The following is a 21708-nucleotide window of genomic DNA, read 5'->3' as shown; positions in this document are numbered from 1 at the left end:
TAACATCTCGCCACCGGGGGCTAACAGCACTTGCCTCAGCAAAATAATCTAAATAAAGGTATAGAGTACCAACAAACCCTGCCGTGTTCTCCAGATTATAGGGACGCTCCTGAAATGATCAGAATCAGAATCTTGATTGAGACTGGAGGAGGAATCCGATGAGCTATAAAGCTCTTTTTCACAGATGTCCAGTTGGGGTGGGTCACCAAGACACACCCCACATTTGTGCCCGGAATGAAGTTCTTAACATCTGGTCACACACAACGCGTGCCTGTTTATAAGACACAACCCAGCTTATGCTTTCAAATAAAGGAGGGGGGTGGGTGTTGGCTTGTGCGTCTTATAATCTGGGGAATACGGCAATGACAAAATCAAACAGCAATTTTTCTGTGACGATTTCACCTGAAGACGGAAGCTTGTGTTGCCTCCGAAACGTCGTGATTTATTATTTTATTTCTATAATTTTTTCAATTTTTTTTATTACTTATTTTTACCCACGTGACTTTACCGAAAAAACCTAAGAGTATGAATCCATGCAGTCACAAAAGCTTCAAATCTAGAATGAAGGGGGGGGGGGGGGGTGTTTGCTTGTGCGTCTTATAATCTGGAGACTAAGCTAATGACAAATCAAGTCAAACAGCGGTGCAGTATCAGGTACCGGAGCAGCCACCCTGCCAATTCACCTGCGCTGATGGCGTGTTTTGTTAAGAGACGCGTCAATCAAAGCTAGTTCATGAGTGTCAATAATGCTCGATTCATCATCATTATCATCAGCCGTGGTCTATCCACTGCTGCATGAAGGATCCGACAGCCGTCGGCCACCCCTTCCGATCCTATGATGTAACCCAGTCCGTCTAACTCAGTGGTTCTACATCTGGGATGCACGCATCCTCTGTGGGGTGTGATGTGCCCTTTCTGGCGGTGCGAGACATGCCAGATTTTTATTAGAAGGTAAATAATCGAAACACAAATTAAGTAAGTGCAACTACTTTGTTTAATAAAACCCATGTATTTATTGGTTTGAGAAATATATATATTTTACGATTGAGAACCTAAGGAGTGCAAGGCTTCAGTCAAGATTAAGAACCACTGGTCTAGCTCAGGTGGACGAGCTGATTTCATTGCTCCATCTTGGTGGAGATGTTCTTCGGGGCGATCCCTCCATTGGCTGCCACTCCGCGGTTATTCCCAACCACCGACCATCATCGCCACGGCGTGTCCTGCCCAAGCCCAATTTTTAATGCTGTAGATGGACAAACGCAATATGCAAAAAGACAAGCGGAGCTGCAGAGACACGCTTAGGTAAATTGCAGACATTTAAATGTAATCAAGCAAAAAATTAACAAAGACCCACATGTAAATGTAGCTGTATTTGGAACATAGAAAGTGTTTATGCCTATAATCCGCGAATTTACTGAGGCAAAGAACTTCTGTGGGCAGTAAATTCATGATCGCACTTTCACTATTGACACTTGGGTGTAAGATGCATTGCGTCATATTTGAGATAACTTTTCATTGTTCTCAAAACGGAAGAACATTGAATTTTGACAAATTGTACACTGACTTTGGGCACGTCGGTCACACTTTGCCTAAAGACAGATGAGAACACTTTTTTTTTAATGAAACTGATGGATGCCCAATGTGCACTTGCATTTGGACACATGGGTACACTTTTGCTGTTTATCTCATAGGTGCGCTATTTAAATATGGTACATTTTATTTATGACACGCGTGTACATACTTCACATCGACACGTCGACGTCACAGAATACAGGTGACTCTGCCTTTTGACACGTGAGTAAACATTTAATTTTAACAAATTGGTACACATTGAATCTGGTCACATAGATGCACGTTGCCTTTTGAAATAGAGTTTAACTTTGACACACAGCCACACGTTTAATTTTCACGTAAAGGGGACACTTGTTTTTTTCCACAATAAGTACATCGGTGCAATTTAAACACATGGGTACACTTTGCTTTTTGACACATTGATGCACGTTTAATTTTGACACGAAGGTACAATTGCATTTATTCCATACTTGGTACACTGTTCATTTTGACACATGGGTAAACTTTGCTTTTTGCCAGGATTGAATCTAGGTGTGTATGTGGGAGGAGGAGGAGGGCGGGCGGCTCCTCATTGCCCCCCTCCCCCCACTTCTCCAGGGTTCTTGGAACACGAGACACTGCATTCTTGATATCGTGCGAGGCATCGGGACCCGTCACGTGGTACACCTGGGGGCCCGAGGAGACAAACGAAGAGCGTTAATGACCACCTCTGTACATAGACACGTAGGCAACGTGTTTCGGAATTCTTCAAATTGTAGCCCGCGGGACAGATGTGGACTCGCTAATGCAGCGTTTGAGTTGCTCGTAAATCTATGGTCCCCTGAGGGATAGGCTCACCCGAGACATGAATAGATATAGGTCATATTCTTGGTTCTTTCGGTAAAGGCACGTAGAAGGGATAATATATTTATATTATCTTATTATTTCCCTTCTACGTGATTTTACCGAAAGAACCAAGAATATGAATCCCTGCAGTCACGAAAGCTTTAAATCTAAATTTAGATATAGGTCGTTGAGATGATTCACTCCTCCACACCGACATGTCATTTCCACGTTCTAAACATTGATTAGTTGTTATGACGACGTGGTTTATAAATCTGCCCAAAACACAGCCATGGATGATGTAGTCTGGACCCGGTTTAGCATGTGGCACATTTAGGCATACCGTATTGGTATACAGTATTACTTTTGTGTTAAAAATGTAAAAAACGCAGACGAAATGCCTCCTTCACATATCTGTTCCTCCACGTAAAAATTAAAGTATGTTTTACCCATCCCATCGGCCACGCGCGGACTTCTGGTAGTGTATAATTCCAGTAGCGTTGGTTCAACACAAGCAAAGGTTGTATGCCTATTTTGAAATTCAGTGTCTCATCATCAGATGGTGAGACTCAAGAGTTGATTGGAGCAGCCACAACAACAGGATCGGCATCTATTTGGTGTTTTTTTTAATTTAAAATATTGTAAGAGTTATTTTGAAAACTGCTTAAAATATAGCAGAAAGTTACCCAGCCGCACCCAAAACACCAGCTCACCCCTCCCCCAAGATCCTTCTTATCGCTGGCTCAGCCCACTTCCATAGGTGGAGATATCTCCTTTAACTAAGCATTTCTTTATTAAATCCCCAATTGCCTCATTCCCTGGGGCAGGGATCAAGCAATCTTCGGCTCCGGAGCTGCATGCGGCTACGTATGTGTTCACGTGAATTGAGGCTCTTGAAATATTGAGTTTTGTACGGAATTCGACAAAAATGTCTCTTGTTCATGTTTTGGATGCCGACCCCTTCCCTGGGGGAGTGTCCACACCGTCCACACCCAACACACCCAACAAACCGGCTCGCCCCATCCAATTCCACACAAAGTACCGTATCTAACCCACAGATATCTTCACAGACGTGGCCACAGATCCAACAACACTTGCTTGAACCAATGCTTATAAATTGCCAGATGTCTGTAGGCAAGCTCACTCTCTATTATATATGAGTCCAAATTAGATGGACAACTATATGCGCACATAATACATGATGATTATATTGTTTTAATTACAGTACCAATGTCGGCTTCTCAAAAGAACGCCAACCTGCTCTCACGTACCTCTTCCTTTCATCGTTTTGATTCAATCCCGCATTCCACAACTGCCCTAGTTATACCCATGCTTGTGTTTTCGAGCTGTGCCTTCTCCAATACTTAGTTTATTTAGTTTAACGCACTTCTACACCACTATGTATTGCACATTTATATTGAGCCCAATTTTGTCGTCTTCTTTGTTAAGTTTTGGAACTTAATCTGGCTCTGTGAGTCAAAGCGTTGCTCTACTCAAACGAGCATTGGGGTGGCGCTCATCTTCGTGACGGCCAACAGCCAGTTCAGTGGTGGAAATTTCACATTACCATGACGGGAGGCAGTCATTTGACAACCAAGTGCTTCCTTCTCACAAAGTCGCGCCACACCTTTAATCGACCGTGACGTGGCACGGTCGATTGACCGTGGTATTTCTGCTGTTGATGATGAGCAGTTGAATAGCGATGAACCTATAGCCTTCTTATGAACTTTGGTCAAAATTAAACCCGCAAATGTACAATATTATCAAACAAACTCACGCTGATGCTGTTGTTGCAGACCTTGGTTCTTCAGTCCAATGCACAACTCCAGGTTCGTCAAACATTTCTCCAGGAGGCAAACTGTGTGAAGCGCAGAAAGTTTGGACACGGAGACTTTTAGTCGAGGAGATGAGATGACAAGGGGTGGAGAACTTATGGGCCATGGACCTAATCCGGCCCGCGACTTCATATCATATGCCCAGCATCCACATGAGCTCTACCAGTATTGAAACGTCCCGCGAACACCATTCGACGTCACCCGAACATCTTAGCCGATACTAATCAAGCACTGGAGGGGAACGTTTTCATTCGGGCGACACGGTGTTTATTAATGCAGTGTGCTTAGTCACTTCTATAACTTTAAAGGCATCCTAGCAGTGACAGTCGTGACTGAGACGCAATGTGTCAAATCTGTAGCCTAAACAGGAGATGTCGGTACAGCTATGGATTGTTGACTATAAGTGTGCGAAGCTTTGCGTGTCATCCGCTTGTTTGTGTGGCAGATTGTTTTCCCCAGTTTGCTCCCACGTGAAGCCAGTTATTAATGCAATTTGCCAAACATCCCAATGCAGGACTCTGTTTTTTAAAAAAGTATTGGGACTCAACGAGTCTTTTCTTGTAGGATAAATGGGATTAGCATTATAATACTATTTGGGCAAAGGAGGGAACACGTGGCAAGAGAGTGTCCGCTGAAGAGATGGAGCGATGAAATCAGCTGGTGTGCAGTGGCTAGATTAATTTCCGCGTCACAAGACCGAGAGAGATGGAATCGAGCAGTAGATAGATCATGTCCGTTAATAAGCTTCAGCGGCGCCGTTGCGCTCATGCTCATTCATACTCTTGGTTCTCCGGTTAAAAGCCCAATAATTGGCAAACGAAACCAAACATCTTTCAGTGGAAGTACATCCATATTGATATGATGGCGTAAAAAATAGTGGAACTCAGTCATCTGTAAGGAGGTGTTTCGAGCGAGCAATCAGAAAGCAATCGACCACTCCGTTCAGGTTCTGGCCGCTCTCCAGGTAAGATCACGACTTCTTCAAGGACAATTTCCCCGCCGATTTGTCGTGCTGCATCGATCTCCCCAGTGCCACCTCTAATTCTCGGCTTGTGCGCAGAGTGACAGTGGACACGTTTCAACAAATCAATAGCGGCGTCTTTTACCGAGTGGGGAGCGGACTGAGCAGGGCTTTATCCACAGCCGTGGACTGACAAAAAATGGCTCTTAAATAACAGGACCCTGCGGGGTGGGCTGGTAGGAATAATACTTAGTACCGGTACAGGGATATCGACCGGGTATAGAGGAGTTAAAGAAAAAATTACTGTATTCTAGTGTAACGTTAATTAAAAGTGTTTGTTTTGACAAGAAACGCTGTGAGATTTAAAGACTCGTAGTCTTTCATTTCCAAACGATCACATCTGAGATTAATTGACCTTAGATGGAGAAACTCGAATGCATTTACTAGTATAAAGGTGAAATAAAATAGAGGGAATAAACGGCACCTTGGTGCATTTTATGTCGTCTACATAGAGTTGAATAAACGGGCGTTTGGCATATTCATATAACAGTACTACATTGAGCAGTGTTTGTTTGGCACTTCGAGTTTTTATTTGCGCGCACGACATGGATACCGAAAACAACCACGACTTTGAAGACCCCAATGGTTGTCTGGACGCCCACGTTGAAAAGATGCTTGCTGAAACAGAGACCGCATTTGCTGCTGGAACCCTTTACAAACTCGCAGTGAAAAGCGTCGTTTCCATGGACCCAGAACCAACCGCAGTTGGTGCTGCTATAACGGTAGCATCGCCACCAAACATGCAGCCAGCAGCTAAATAATCAAAGATTGCAGCACAAGTAGAAATACTTGCGTGTGAATACGATGTAGTGAACACGACAGAGATGTGGTGAACACGGCAGAGATGTGGTGAACACGGCCGAGATGTGGTGAACACGGCCGAGATGTGGTGAACACGGCAGAGATGTGGTGAACACGGCAGAGATGTGGTGAACACGGCAGAGATGTGGTGAACACGGCAGAGATGTAGTGAACACGACAGAGATGTAGAGATGATAGTGAACACGACAGAGATATAGTGAACACGACAGAGATGTAGAGATGATAGTGAACACGGCAGAGATGTAGTGAACACAGCAGATGTAGTGAACACGGCAGAGATGTAGTGAACACGGCAGAGATGTGGTGAACACGACAGAGATGTGGTGAACACGGCAGAGATGCAGTGAACACGACAGAGATGTAGAGATGATAGTGAACACGACAGAGATATAGTGAACACGACAGAGATGTAGAGATGATAGTGAACACGACAGAGATGTAGTGAACACGACAGAGATGTAGAGATGATAGTGAACACGACAGAGATGTAGAGATGATAGTGAACACGGCAGAGATGTAGTGAACACAGCAGATGTAGTGAACACGACAGAGATGTAGTGAACACGGTAGAACTATAAGCGAGTGAATAGCAGCAGCGACGAGGCCTCTCGCTGCCTCTGCTCTGCCGCTGCCGGGCTGCAGATTCAGCCGAGTCAGGTACCACTGCCAATATGCACAACAACAACAATAAACGTGCTGCGTTTCATCTCTGTGTTAATGAGCCTGCCGCACTAGGCCTCGCGAAGCCTGCCGCACTAGGCCTCGCGCCGTGCTTTTCGTGCACAAATAAGGCGATTAAATGTATCTCGTCTCTGTGTTAATAAATGTTTCTTGTCTCTGTGTTATAAAAACGTGCTGCGTTTCAGTAAAGTATTTTTTTTTAAATAAACGCGCTGCGTTTCATCTCTGTGTTAATAAGCCTGCCGCACTAGGCCTCGCGAAGCCTGCCGCACTAGGTCTCGCGCCGTGCTTTTCGTGCACAAATAAGGCGATTAAATGTATCTCGTCTCTGTGTTAATAAATGTTTCTTGTCTCTGTGTTAAAAAAAAACGTGCTGCGTTTCAGTAAAGTAATTTTTTAAAATAAACGTGCTGCGTTTCAGTAAAGTAATTTTGAAGCGAAGTTTAAAGTTTTGCCGTGATGCGCCGGAAGCGACGGCCATCTTTTTTAATTCACATCGCAGGGGGAGCGGGCGGCCATCTTGTCGGACAGGGTCATGCCAAGTGTTTGCAGTAGGGGGCGATGTTGATACACGGACGGACGGACGGACAAACGCGGACGGACGGACGGACAAACGCGGACGGACGGACGGACAAACGCGGGCGGGCGGACGGACGGACAAACGCGGACGGACGGACGGACGATATCATCTATTGGTGGTCTGGTCCACTTCGTTCCTACCAGTAAAACCATTGCTGTGACTCCGTGGTAGGATTGGGGGAGGTTTGAGGCGGGGAAGTGGTGGGGTGGATGGTGAGGCGGGGGTCTGCGGTGGTCAAAACAACGCCTCGCATCTTCGTCAAAAGGCGGTCAGAGAAAAGAGGAGCCTGTATGTGTGGGGGGGGTGGGGTGCTCTAGCCGAAGGGCTAAAACGACAGGGCTGAAAAACAAGTCATAAAATTTAATGTTGTTATTTTTTTGTTCTTTTCATTGTCAAAACAAAAAAACCGACACCAGATCAGGTTAAGCAGCGTAGCGAGCGCGTCGCAATGCATTGGTGTGACTTGCTGTGCGGTCTGCCTCCAGTGGCCCTCCTCCCGCCTGTCAAACTCATCTCTTGCTTCGTCGCGGCTCAAGTCGTCTGGAATCCCTCCACTGGGATCTCTCTCTCTCACATCGGCCTTTCGTCAGAATGTCTCTTTCATTTACCCGTCCCGTGCCCCCCGAAGAACCATATTTTACAAGATAAATGAATGCGTGTTACAAATTAGTAATACATTAATTAATGTGTGCATGAGATAATAATAATAATGCAATGTTCTGACTCATGGATCGCAAACACGGACATTGACAATGAAAATTTGAACAAAAGGGTGAACATTGCGCAAGGAAGCATGGAGAGGTGGCACGATTGGAATTACAGCCGGGATACAGGCGGAGGAACACACGGATGGGGGAGACATTCGAACGCAAGAGAGAGAGAGAGAAGTCACATCAGCTGTTGAATAAAAGTACGTGGACTTTGCGCAGGACTACGTCACTAGAAGGAACGATGGCCCGATGGTCGAGATTAATAACAGAATCGCAACGAAAGGAGGGTACGTGCCCGAGAGGCCGCTACAATAATTGTGTATGCATGTGCCAGGTCGACTCGGTCTCATATAATTATCCGGTGCGGTGTGTAAACATCGTCACTGGGAAGGCAAAGGCGGCCGGGCGTGGTGCTGGCCACCCACCCCTGTGTGTGCTGTGCTGGCCTGCATAGGTGCTCGCAAACATAATTTTCCACAACAGTCTGTTAATGGCTATATGGGGGATCTTTGTTGTATTGCAATATCATGATAAATGGCAATGGCTTACGGAGGACTTCATCCAGCAGTGAATAGATAATTACTGACGACAATGCTGAGATAGACACTCAGACCTGAGGCTTGATGCTCAGCTTTGCTGAATCTGCGCCTCTAACGCAGCCATTCTGAACCACCCAAGGCAAGCACGAGGTGTGGTGGTCGCAACCGCGTTGGCCGCGACAAGAATGTTCGAACGTGACATCTTACCTGTAGATGATTCTGAAGGCTCGCTGAGCCCTAGTTGGCCGCTAACATCTCCTAAATGATTGCTGCGGTCTTCAAACTGCATAGATTTCTTCGAGAAAAACGCTGGGGGAAACAGAAGATTACACGTTAATTCTAGATTTGAAGCTTTCGTGACTGCAAGGATTCATACTCTTAGGTTTTTTTCGGTAAAGTCACGTAGGTAAAAATAAAAATAAATAATAAAAATACATAATTAAAATAATAGAAATAAAATAATAAATCACGACGTTTCGAAGGCCACACAAGTCTCCGTCATCAGGTGGGAACGTCACAGCAGTAAATTTAGCTGTGACGGTCCCACCTGATGACGGAGACTTGTGTGGCCTCCGAAACGTCGTGATTTATTATTTTATTTCTATGATTATTTCTATAATTTTCATTATTCATTTCTATTTTTAGAAATAAATAAGATACACGTGTCAAATTCATTGCATCCTTCGTTCCTTCCTCTGACAGATGTTTAAAAAACATGCATTGAGATTACTTCGATTATTGTGGTACTATAAATGTACAAATGATGGGTCACACATTTTGCACAGTTGGGTCTCGCCTTGACTATTGCAACTCCGTCCTAGTCCGGACCTCCGCTGGCAGCCTAAAGAAACTTCAAAGACTACAAAACAACCTGGCACGCGTCGTCATTGGCCACACTCATCCCCGTCTCGACTCACTCGCCTGTCTCCGTGCCCTCAACTGGCTACCCATCGCCAGCAGGGTCATGTACAAGATCGCCTGCCTCTGCCGCAATGCCTACACATGTGCCTGCCCCCCGTACCTTTCTTCTATATTGACAACTTGCAGCTCAGCACACGGCAGATGCCTGCGCAGCGCGACTCACGACCTCCTCTTGATACCAAGATCCAGGATTAGTATTTTTCGATTTAAAGCTTTCGTGACTGCAGGGATTCATCTTCTTGGTTCTTTCGGTAAAGTCACGTAGAAGGGAAATAATACAATAATAAAAATAATACATAATTAAATACAATTCTCACAGTGAGAATTGTATTTTAATTCTCACAGTGAGAATTGTATTTTATTATGTTTATTTTTATTATTTTCTCACAGTGAGAATTGTATTTTATTATGTTTTATTTTTATTATTTTATTATTTCCCTTCTACGTGACTTTACCGAAAGAACCAAAAAGAAAAAGATCCAGGATGGTCACGTATATGCGCCGCTTCTCGGTGGCAGCCCCAACAGTCTGGAACGCCATCCCTCTGCACATTTGCAGCATCACCTCAATCGCCTCCTTCAAGAGAGACTTAAGAACTCACCTCTACAGCCACGTGCTTTCGAGCGACTCTGAGCTTGGCTCCGCGCCTCTGAGTTGCGGCAGTTACGGCCGCAAATTTGCGCGCGTTATAACTTTAATTATTATTATTATCCTCCCCATGCACCTATATTTGCTCCCATTGTACCTGTTTAATCTACAGTGACGGAGCAACGATCGACCCGTCGAGGCGATTCTTTGAACCGTCCCGATTCAATTCAATAATCGAGTCTTTTTTTTATTGCAGTGAATGGTAGCGCCTCTAGTGGCTGCAGAGGTAACGTGAACCCATTACATACAACACGTATGGATCTATTTGTTTTCTTTACACACATATGAAGAGGAGTCGGAGACTGGTTCAGCGCCTCTTTATTCTTTAAACCACAGCCACACTCGTTCCTAGAACCAACCCCGAACACGCGATTAACAGCCCCTTGATACGGTAAATTTAGCTGCGACGGTCCCACCTGATGACGGAGACTTGTGTTGCCTCCGAAACGTCGTGATTTATTATTTTATTTCTATTATTATTTCTATTATTTTTTTTACCTACGTGACTTTACCGAAAAAACCTAAGAGTATTAACAGCCCCTTTTAAACCCTCCATCTTCGCCCTCGTTCCCATTCCACTTCTCCGTCTCGCACGCCGTTTATTGTGAAAATTCGGTCACAGTTCCTATGACCACTGTTTCAATGCTTTTATGGCTTTATTTTGGTGATTTTCGATAAGTTTTTTGGTTTGGCCATGTTTGTTGTAGTACAGAGTTAGACTGATGGACTTAATCTAAGTTGTCTTGTGGTTGTTGTTGTTTGATTTGCATCCCACTGGGATTTTTGCACATTTTTGTGTACGGTGATTTTTCTGCAATATTTTACTGTCTTTTCTTGGATTTTTTGTTTGCACATAGTCACTTTAAGATGTTTTTTGTTCATGTTTTTGTTTTTTTTGTTTGTTGCGGTTGCACCCGATTCAAGAGCCGAATGGCTCACTGGGCGATACCTAATAAATGAACTTGAACTTTAACGCCAGGTCCGTGTGACGTCAGTGCCCTTTAAGCCGTGACTCCCGTCTCGTGCATTCCCTATGCGTGTGATTGATGTGTGCTCTGCTGAGTGCGGATATTTCATGTTTGCGTGGTCCGAGTGCGTGAGGATGGCTCGCAGATCCCCTACACATATAAAGCGCGTGTCTTCAGCTTGAGAATCGTTTCTTAATCGACTAATCGCTGCTCAACCTCGTTAGCGATTCTTAGCAAGTGACGGACATTCCGTATTCCCATGACGCGGGCCAGTCTATCCAGAGAACGATGCTATGCTTGTGAATATGCGGTGTGCGTTTTTATAGATGTGCAGGAGCGACTTGTGACTTACCCCGCCTCTGACGAGACTGTCCGTTAGATGAACTCGCTTCTGCAAAAAAAAGCAATTATCGCTATCAGTTGCAGCTCCATAATCAGCATCAGCGGCAGCAGCAATTGCCGCTGCATCATCATCATAATCATTAGCTGCATAATCATCAACAACAGCAGCACTACCGTTTCTAATGGAGGTGCCTCTTGAAAACGAACTTTGAGAATCACTGATGGTTTTTATTCCCGGACTATGAATGTTATTGATTCACAGCCACATCTTTGCCATCGCTTCCTTCTTTTGTCAAGTTCCGCAGCCCATACACACTGGTAGTAGTATTCGCTCAATATTGATTGCTTTTACACTTGCAGATGGCAGTGAGGCGGTGGTCGCCCAGCTGTTTGTTTCATTTTCCGCTCAAGAGATTTTGCCCGCTACCCAGGTCAGGTCACGTTCCCTTAAAAAAAAACGGTGCATTTTTGGAAATGTTTTACTTCACAATCGTTTGTGCATTGTTCATGCTTATATTGCTCTTGCTTCTCGAGTTATCAACGGAATGACAAACATTTAAAATATACATCAACAATATATAACAAAATAAGCAAGCAATGTCTCCTTCATCTATCCCACCCTCCATATAAACAAAACAAATATTTCCCACACAACCCATCGGCCTCACGGACTTCTGGGAGGGAGTTATTTCAGCAGCATTGACTCAAGATAAGCAAACTCTGGATCGGCTTCGACATAAGAGTGGAATTAATCTTGTACGCATTAATAGTACAGTACTGTAATTATTTTGAGCAACACATTGGTTGTTACGTGCCCTAAACAGTTGGGGACGCTAGTGCGCCACGATGAAGATCTGAACGTGCACTTACTGTGCAGCTTTTGCCAATCTACTGCTGTATGAGGGTCATCCCCACGCGGTGCGGGTGGACATTTGACCATAACTTCACCACGCTGGTCAGTAAGGGTTGGTGAAGGCGGGGAGCACAGACGTCGGGACGCAGCAGTACAATACAACAATTGATTGTGCTACCCAAAACATAGCCCCGTATCTTCTTGGTTCTTTCGGTAAAGTCACGTAGAAGGGAAGTAATAAAATAATAATAATAAAACATAATAAAATAATTCTCACGACGTTTCGGCCACAACGCAAGCAGCCGTCCTCAGGTGGAGAACAAGTCCGTCAAGTAGTATTTTATTACTTCCCTTCTACGTGACTTTGCCGAAAGAACCAAGAAGATGAATCCCTGCAGTCACGAAAGCTTTAAATGGAAACATAGCCCCGTATGTTGAACTTGCACTTCATGCGCACCGTGTGTAGCTAACCGTGCTCAGTGGAGGTGCGCCTGTTATTACAACTTACATGTGTGATTTTATTTTACTAGGTAAGGCTCACTGAGCTTAATAGCTCTTTTCAGAAGCGACCTGGCCACAAATGATAGCTCAACCAAAGTGGCTTATGTGGAAATTTATAGCAGCCAAATGCTCTAAACACATGTTTCTAAATGAGGAGGTAAAAATTAGAGGACTCGGAGAAAAATCCACACGACCACAGGGAGGGAGACCTGCAGACTCCAAATATACAGGCATTGGGGTCGTGATCGAACCCGCGACCTCCTGGATACCAGACGAGGTAGTTAACATCTCGCCACCGTTATATGCATGGCGGCTGCCCATGCATTATGGGTTGAGATGACTAACAGATGCCCCACCTGTGCTCATCCACTGTGCCAACACACACACGCGCACACGCAATTGGGTAAACGTTGCCCACTGGTTTAATCGTAAATTACTCGTTGGCAATGTATTTTAATGAAGGCCGTGGACAGTGGTGGGGGGGGGGTGGGAGACGCTCACCCGCGCAGGAGGAGCAGAGCAGGGCCAGCACGGCGAGGAGCAGTGGAGAGCGCAAAGCCACCATGGTGTCCGTGGGTCCTCACGTCTCTCAGCACCGGGTCCCTATCTCGGGGAGGAGGAGGATGAGACGGGGGAGCCTTTTATATGCAAGTGAGAATCTATGACGCGTGCAAAGACAAAGAACCCCCCCCCCCCCCCTTAGAGGATGAACGGTCGGGGCAAGTGCTGTTAGCGAGTATCACCTTTGAAGGCCACCACTGTGGCACACGAGGGGGTGGATGGGAGGCCAGCACCACGCACGCCCGGCCGCATTTGTCCTCCTATTGGCAATGTTTACACATTGTACCTGGTACTCATTTGAGGTTGAGTTGACCTTGGGGGTGCCCAGGACCTGTTCTGATATTCGCCACTGTTATTGGTCGTGAGCGGGAATCGCAACTCGGGTAGCCGGGTTCGGAGCACAGTGCGCTCCTGACATACCTATACACATGCATGCATACAAAGACTAAGATCCCCCATACCCTGTAGGAGACTGTTGGGGCAAGTGATGTTGCCAAGTAGCACATATGAAGGTCCAGAAGCGGTTCAGATAGTCGTAACTCGTATTGGCCATGAGCGGGAATCAAACTCGGGTCGCCAGGTTTGTAGCGCAGCGCGCTTGTGCAGCGTGCTAACCGCCAAAAGTCAGGACACATTCGGTTATTTCATTTAATTTAACACTGGCATTAAACATTTTCTTCATATTTATTTCCTTGAGTTCATATTCCATCTATTCTCGTTATTAATATCTACTTTTCTTTACCTATGGGGGCACCTGAAATCCGTCGTTTACAAACTCAATCAAGAACTCTGAATAAGTTTAGGCCAAATTTTTTTTTTATCAGATTCATTTAAAAAAACACTTCATAAATGTATTCATGTTAATGGAAGTAATTTTGAACATCTGTTAAAATACATTTAATAACACTTTGTGATTTGTTAAAATAAATATAATGTTCTTTCGTATGGCGAATTTAGATGCAGAGCAACAACTACAATTTCACACTCGGGTGGTCAAGCCAGATAACCGCGTTAGGAGGTACATACATACACATATACGTATGTGTATGTATGTACGCACGTAATACATACACATACATACATACACGTAGAGACACACCCGCACTCACACATTTTCGGTCCAGTGACGCTGTTCACAGGAGCGTGTTGCTTCCATGCCAGGTGATGAAGAGGCGTTAAAGAAGATGCCTCTAATTATTCCGCTCTGTCGCTCACAATAAAGCTCAGTGTCTTCCCAACGACTGCTTATACATCAGCATCCAGTAATCAGCAGCAGCATCATCATCAGCAGTATACAATTTTTCTAGCTATCATTTCGTTAGAAACAGCACGAACATCAGTAACACCCGATTTAAAACAATGTTATTTTACATCATGGGATCTCCTTTGCCCGTACCAAAATATGATAATAGGTTTTCCCATTTTTTCTGGCAACAAAACAGGTGTTAAAATGTTAAAACACCAAACTTAAACCTTTTACAAGGAATAAATTTAATTAAATAATAATAGAATACGACGTTTAGATTGCAACACAAGCAACCATCATCCGGTACAAATGAATAAGAAAACAAACATAGTTAACTTGGAAATATAGTGCAATACAACACAGAGAGTCGGCCAACAAAACAGTCATCACCCCACTTGGTTGATTACGTTCTTCCAAAGATTGCTACATTTGAGAGAGAGACAAAACATAGACACGAAGACACGTATTCATCAGTGATGTTTTGTCTCAATTCATTCAGGGTTCTTGGTCGAGTTTTGTAAATGCCACCTGAAAAGGAAAAATAAATAATAGATATCGTATTAATAATTATAATGGATTAAATATTAACTGAAAAAATAACCAATAAAATGTTTTAATGCCAGTGTTCAGATAGATTAAATAACCCTGTGTCCTGACTTTTGGGCTTCCCTGAATCATATCAGATGTTAACTCCCTCGCCTGGTATGCAGGAGAACGTGGGTTCGATCCCGACCCTGAGACGCCTGTATATTTGGAATCTGCATGTCTCCCTCCCCGTGGTATCGTGGATGTTTCTCCGGGTCCTCCGGTTTTCCCCTTCACATTTAGACTCAACATTTATTTATAATAGATGGCTGCTATACATTTGCACACGATAAGCCACTTCGTTGAGCTATCATTTGTGGCCAGGTCACTTCTGAAAAAGAGCTATATAGCTCAGTGGGCCTTACCTGGTAAAATAACAACAATAATCGTTCTGGGCCACAAACTCTTACGGCCTGACTGATGAAGTGAACTCACAGGGCAGGGTCAGACTCCACGAGTTAACCCAGAAGCTCATTGTCCTGTGGCGTGCAGCACAATCTCCACAGAAAGCGGGCAAAGCCAGTTAAGCAGTTTCGAGTCATCCAGACAGTTTCAATCCACTGCTGGATGACGACGATCTCCCCACACCGTGCCGGTCATGAGGGTTGTGTTGACCATACTTCACCACGCTGGTGTAGTGCTTGTTTATATATGGGTTTTGTGGAGAAGCCACAGAATCGCTCGCCACTCATGTCAGCTGTGGCTGGGGATCGAGATCAGGTTGCCACGTTCGTAGCACGACGCGTGAACGAACCGTTGCGGCGCCGCTCCTCCACGTGCATGTAAACGCACGTCGTAAATGTGTATTTATGTATTGTGCGTATGTGTGTACAGTATTCATTGTGTGTGTACAGATTGTGAAGAATGAGCCAGTTGAAAAGACAATTCATATACTACTAGAGCATGTTTTTGTTTTGATTTAAAGCTTTCGTGACTGCAGGGATTCATATTCTTGGTTCTTTCGGTAAAGTCACGTAGAAGTGGGAAAAAAAATAATTAATATTTTATTATTCCCAAGAATATGTTTTTGTTTGTTTGCATGTTCACCATAAGTGTATGTGGTTAATGCAGATATGATTCCTTGCAAAAGGGTTTCAATTTGGTCTTTAACATCTTAACACCTATTCTTAGGTTTTTTCGGTAAAGTCACGTAGGTAAAACATAAAAATTAATGAAAGTAAAATAAAATAAAAAATAAAAATCACGACGTTTCGGAGGCAACACAAGTCTCCGTCATCAGGTGGGGCCGTCACAGCCAGATTTGCTGCATCAAGTGAGGCAATGATTCAAGATGTAATCCCTTAAAAGCAAGTTGCCATAAAGGGTAAAGCCTATTCTTCTATTTTGATAGTGGCAAGAGAGGTCCCATGATACATTCTGAGAAGGTTGGACACTCTGCTGCTGAACCTGGAGCTTGCTGAATATAATTACGTCGCGTCGTGTAGAAGCCGCTTGGCATGTCATTCCACACGAAGCCCCGGGGTCTCCTCGGCCACAATCATGCCATCTGTTCACTATGTTTGCAAAACATGCACTGCAGTACAGAGACATCTGCGCCAGCTTGAAACTTTCAGGCTGGCCTGCATAGGGCCATCCTGCTTTCAGCCAGTTTGAATTGCGTGAAGAACTCACAGATTCTTGAAAGATCTGGGACACATTCCCATCAGTGAGCTCCTCTGGCAGGGGGAGGCTGCGTTGGCTGGGTCATGTTGCCCGCATGCCAAGTCACCACAATCATGCCCAAGCAGCTTCTGTTTTAACGGGTAGAGGGGGCTAAACGGGCGAGGCGCGGGCTGCAGATGAGATGGAGCTGATGCGGTATGGGAGGACGTGGAGCTGAGTGAACTTCCCGTCGACTGGTACCAGCGGTGTCAAGGTCGGCCTCTGTAGAGGAGGCTCGTGAAGGACGCTACTGGGCAGTTGGAGGCAGTAGCACTGCCAACAACAACGGAGGGCAGAGGAGCGAATCACCGGGCAATAAAAGCGCAGTAAGTTGGCACAGTGGGGAGCGCAGGCGGTGCAATTGCAAGTGATCTCGTTAAGTCAACCCACAACACCTGGGTCTTTCCCGTGACCTCCTACCAGAAGCGAGCCTTCCACACTTCATGTGGCCTAAAAGTGCACCTAGCCTGTTACGAGCGCCGTGGTGACTGACGGCTGTTGTTGTCGTGCACAGTGTACTCTGCACGCAATTTGTTGTTAAAACCCTTGTCCATCTCCACTTGATGTTCAAAAGAACGGATCAATATCTCATCTCACACCAGGAAATGGGTTCATTGAGCCACATGATTGCTCACAATGAGTGGTTATTAGTGAAAAAGAAAGTGAGCTTATATTCCCATTGCTTGTGCGTGTGTTTCCGTCTGTACGTGTGTGTGTGGTGCTGTCAACATCAGTTACCGTACTGAGTTCGATTTCCACTCACGACCAATAACATTGGCGAATAATACCAACTGGCCCTGAGACCCCCCCCCCCTCCCCAGGTCGACTCAGCACCTGGTGGTGTGGAAACATCGTCACGAGGGAGACAAAGGCCGCCGGGCTTAGTGATGGTCACCCACCACCTCGTGTGCCGTGTAAGTCCTTTATAGGTGCTCGCTAACAGCACTTTCCACAAAAGTTTCTGAATGCTACACGGGGGATCTTTGTCTTTGGTGCTGGCATATCAGTTCGTGCACTTCGCTCCAAACCCAGCTGTCTACGTTTTGATTCTAGGCCACGGTTAACATCAGTGCAAGTGGTCAGGGCCGGATTAAGCATCTTGTCCAGCTGGTACCGCTACTGCCCCATGTTACAACGACCACCGCTGTCACTCCGCTTGTTTCACGCGATGCTTCGTCCAGCCGCTTGACAGATGTCGTGACTGCTGATACGTTAGTTATTATTTAGTGTGTGCCCAAATGCGATGGGAGCGCGCTTGCCTATCCTTGCTATATCAACATATGTATTGAAGAAGATATCTTGGTTACTTTTTTTCATCATACAAACAACAACAATACATGGTGAACAAAAATTCGCAGGCCCTTTAGTTTTCGTGGGCCCTCGGCACAGTGTATACTGTGGCCTATTGGATAATACAGCCCTGCAAGTGGTGTCTGGACCTGTCTTGGGGGCTTCGCTGGGACGTCGACTCAACGTTGGTTAAGGGCCTCGCGAGGTGTACAAACATTACCATTGAGGTAGTGAACATCTCGCCACCGTGAATATTGTAATAGGCGATGGCTCTATCGCTTTGATTTTACTGGGGTGTGTGTATATTTATACACATGGATCACACAGTTATAAACTCAAACTATATCCTCCCAGAGCCAGCGGTGGAAAATTTCACAATTGCCGGGGCCACGTACAAATCGGTTTTAACTGTGGCTCGCTGTTATGTTTTTTTACGACTGTTTCATAAAATAAACAACGTGGAGCAAAGTTCCATCTCGGGTTTCATTAAGGGCGTATCACACAATACAAATATAAGTCATCCGTGTTCAAATCATCTTGTCGTTAAGCAACGTGGCCTCGAAGTGTAGGCAACAATTGATTTTGTGATATGGGTGTGCATAGGTGCAATGTACAGACGACAGTTAGAATCATAATGTGTTTATACTGGAGAAATCTGGTGAGCTATAAAGCTCTTTAGTAGGATCCCTAGGTGCCAGGGTTAGGATTTTAGAGGTCAATCCCGTATATTCTATGACTAATTATAATAAAGTAATCCCTAACCTTAACACAATTTTCTATCGCCAACCATTAACGTTGTCCTTAACGCTAATACCATCCCAACCCTCACACTATCCTGAATACTAGCCCTACACCTATTGATAATCCTATATGCCTAACACTTGCTCAATCTCCAACACTACTACTTACCCCCGTTTTAGCCCAAATGCCAGGTACCTCATTCGACGAAGCACCTTAATGAGTTCACTAAATTAAATCTCAGCAGATGGAAGGAAAAATAACTTTATCCCTCGTGTTCACACAAGGTTTAAAAAAAAATGGAAATTGTAAATCATCTGAAGGGAAAATATACCTTCTGTACTCTTACTCAGGTCGATGGCGTTGAAGAAAGTACTGCTTTTAAATTACAAACATTCAATGGGTGCTCATGGTGTTTTAAATGACGTAATAATATCCTGTTTAGACACTGGGACAGTATCCCGGAGAGTTTGAGGACCACCAATGCGATTTTAAGTAAAACAACCTACTATATATTAATAGAGTATATACGTTGTTTATCTATTGTGATTCTTAAATATGTTATTGTTCGTTTTAATGTTTGGGTAGGTTTTGGCCAAACCTGGCCAGCTGGCTCAAAGAGTTACAAATTAACTAACATACTCTTATAGATATGCAGTGACTGTGAATGTCACTGTGTGGTGACGGGCTTGCGAAGCAACGTCGGATAATGTGTTGCCATTATGTGTAGCCCAGTTACTGGGTGTAGTACCAGCCCTAGCGGGACTTTGGTGAGCGCTGGTCAGCATGGAAGCACCACGTACAGTGTGCGGTGCGGGATCCCGGTGAGGGAACGAGAGTGTCAGCCAGCCAGGGTTACGTTGGGGCATGATACGCTGGTTGACCTGCCGACACGTGACCGGATGATATTGGAGGGGGGCCACCGGTGGACGGGGGCCGCTGGGTGGTCACGTGGTATAGAGGAGCTCTCAGGAGCCTTCGGGAAAGAGCTCGAGAGATCTAGAAGGTGGGCGGGGCGAGGGGCGGAGCCAGCCCCAGCCCAGGCCAATATAACGGGGCCCGTGAGGGGCTCGGGGCTCTTCGGGTTGTTGGTGAAGAAGATCCACGTCGGGTTGAAGAAGCCTCTAGCCACGTGGTCCGGGACCCAGCTTGTGGTGCGGAGGGGGATAGCGGAACCGTGTCTAGATCTGCCGTAGCGTGGTTAGATGGGCGTTCAACACCCAAGTGTAGGTTACGTTATGTTGTGTTGTGTTTGAGTTGATGTAATAATTAGTGTTGCTCCCAAGACAACGTCTGCGACTCAGTTGGACTCACTACAGATATATAGAGACACATAGATATACATAGAGACACATAGAGATACATAATGACTCGTAGAGACTGGGTGAAAAGTGCGCTAGGTGTTGGCCAAAACCTGGACAGCTGGTTCAAAAACGTGATGAATGAAATGCAATGACGAAAACTAAAGTACAACCCTATAACTACTACTGACCGTACATAAATGGATTAGTCAGTATTTCCAATACAATGTAATTTTTCATCACACCTCAAAATTTACTTTATTCAGTCCATACCTTTATATAGTCCATATCAATTTCCACTGAGTATAGTCAGTTCATAACGCGTGTTTTCATAACACAAATGAGATATAACGCAATGAATGTATTGGGGAACACATTTTGATAACGCGGGTGCGAATTTGATATAATGTGATTAAACAGAAATACGTCGTGCAAGTAGGAATAAGCGGTTGTACGGCTACCTCGGCGTAGCATCACACAAGGCGGGATGCTGCTGGATGTTTCTAGATGCTACCCACGCACCTCAGTCTTTGTTCAGCCTGCAAACGCATCTCACGTGTTTTACCCTTCATGATTTACCCTATATAATTTGTCTCACTTTGCATACAACTTTGTTTATTTTAATTACAATGAGTGGCAAGGCTACGAAGCGTTCTGGTAGTTGTACAAGTGGAAGTGAAGTAAACAAAAGAAAAGCTATTACCCTTGAACAAAAATTCGATGTGATAAAGCAGTATAAACGAAACGAAAGAACACATGATATTATTTGCGCAATGGGACTTACAGAATCCAAGTTGTGCACTATTCGTGGTCATGCAGAAAACAATTAAGCAAAGTTGTGCTTCTGCAACACACATAAGTGCGACGGCAAGGATTCTTTGTTTGTTTTAGAAACCTCCTACTCCATAACCCCTTAATTCCGATTAAGGGGTTATGGTTATTATAACACGATTTTTTTCATAACACGGTGTTCTTCAGGAACGCAACTTCCGCGCTATTGGAGAACAGACTGTACAATGCCTCGCGGACTCTGCATTTGGCTAGGCAATGGTTAATTAATATCCAAGGCTAACGATGATGAGCCTTTGAACAGTGTGTCCTATACACAATCTGCGTCCTATATACAAGCCTGCGTGTAGAGATTTGGTACGGTACGCCTGCTGCAGAGGTAGAATGCAGACACTGACATCACACCGTGTGACTGTACACAGGACCAAAGCGTTGACCGCCTCTGGGACATTGCCACAGCGGTTCTAGGAGACGTTCGCTCGTTGTTAGTGGGCTGCCTGTAGAGGTACAACCCGCATGTGTCCGCGGATCGTATGAAATGAAGTCGCAGGTCGCGTGCAGTCCACAGGCCGTATGGGGCTCCCCGTCCCTTGATTTAGAGGTTGAACGCTTTTTATTAACGTGACGGACTTTGTATGTCCCTTTTGGTTTATTTTTTTCTCAGTTCCTATACATAATCTATATCCTATGGACATACTTCATCCGCTATAAAGTGCGTACT

At 44.9% G+C, this 21708-nt stretch overlaps 1 protein-coding gene across 1 annotated transcript; it reads right to left on the bottom strand.

The window, feature by feature from the left end:
* Positions 1-1355: 1355 nt before the first annotated feature.
* On the bottom strand, positions 1356-13465 carry LOC144740311 (uncharacterized). The gene is made up of 5 exons (XM_078623183.1): positions 13317-13465; positions 11472-11510; positions 8790-8891; positions 4172-4252; positions 1356-2238 (listed from the first exon to the last, which is right to left on the bottom strand). Exons 1-5 carry the CDS (start codon positions 13378-13380, stop codon positions 2141-2143), a joined length of 384 nt encoding a protein of 127 aa, XP_078479309.1. The 5' UTR covers positions 13381-13465; the 3' UTR covers positions 1356-2140.
* Between the last annotated feature and the right edge of the window lie 8243 nt (positions 13466-21708).

Source organism: Lampetra planeri, chromosome 3 (genome assembly GCF_965212315.1).
Source record: "Lampetra planeri chromosome 3, kcLamPlan1.2.h2, whole genome shotgun sequence".
NCBI lineage: Eukaryota > Metazoa > Chordata > Hyperoartia > Petromyzontiformes > Petromyzontidae > Lampetra > Lampetra planeri.
Note: the sequence above shows the minus strand (reverse complement) of the source record. Positions and strands in the feature narration are given on the sequence as shown.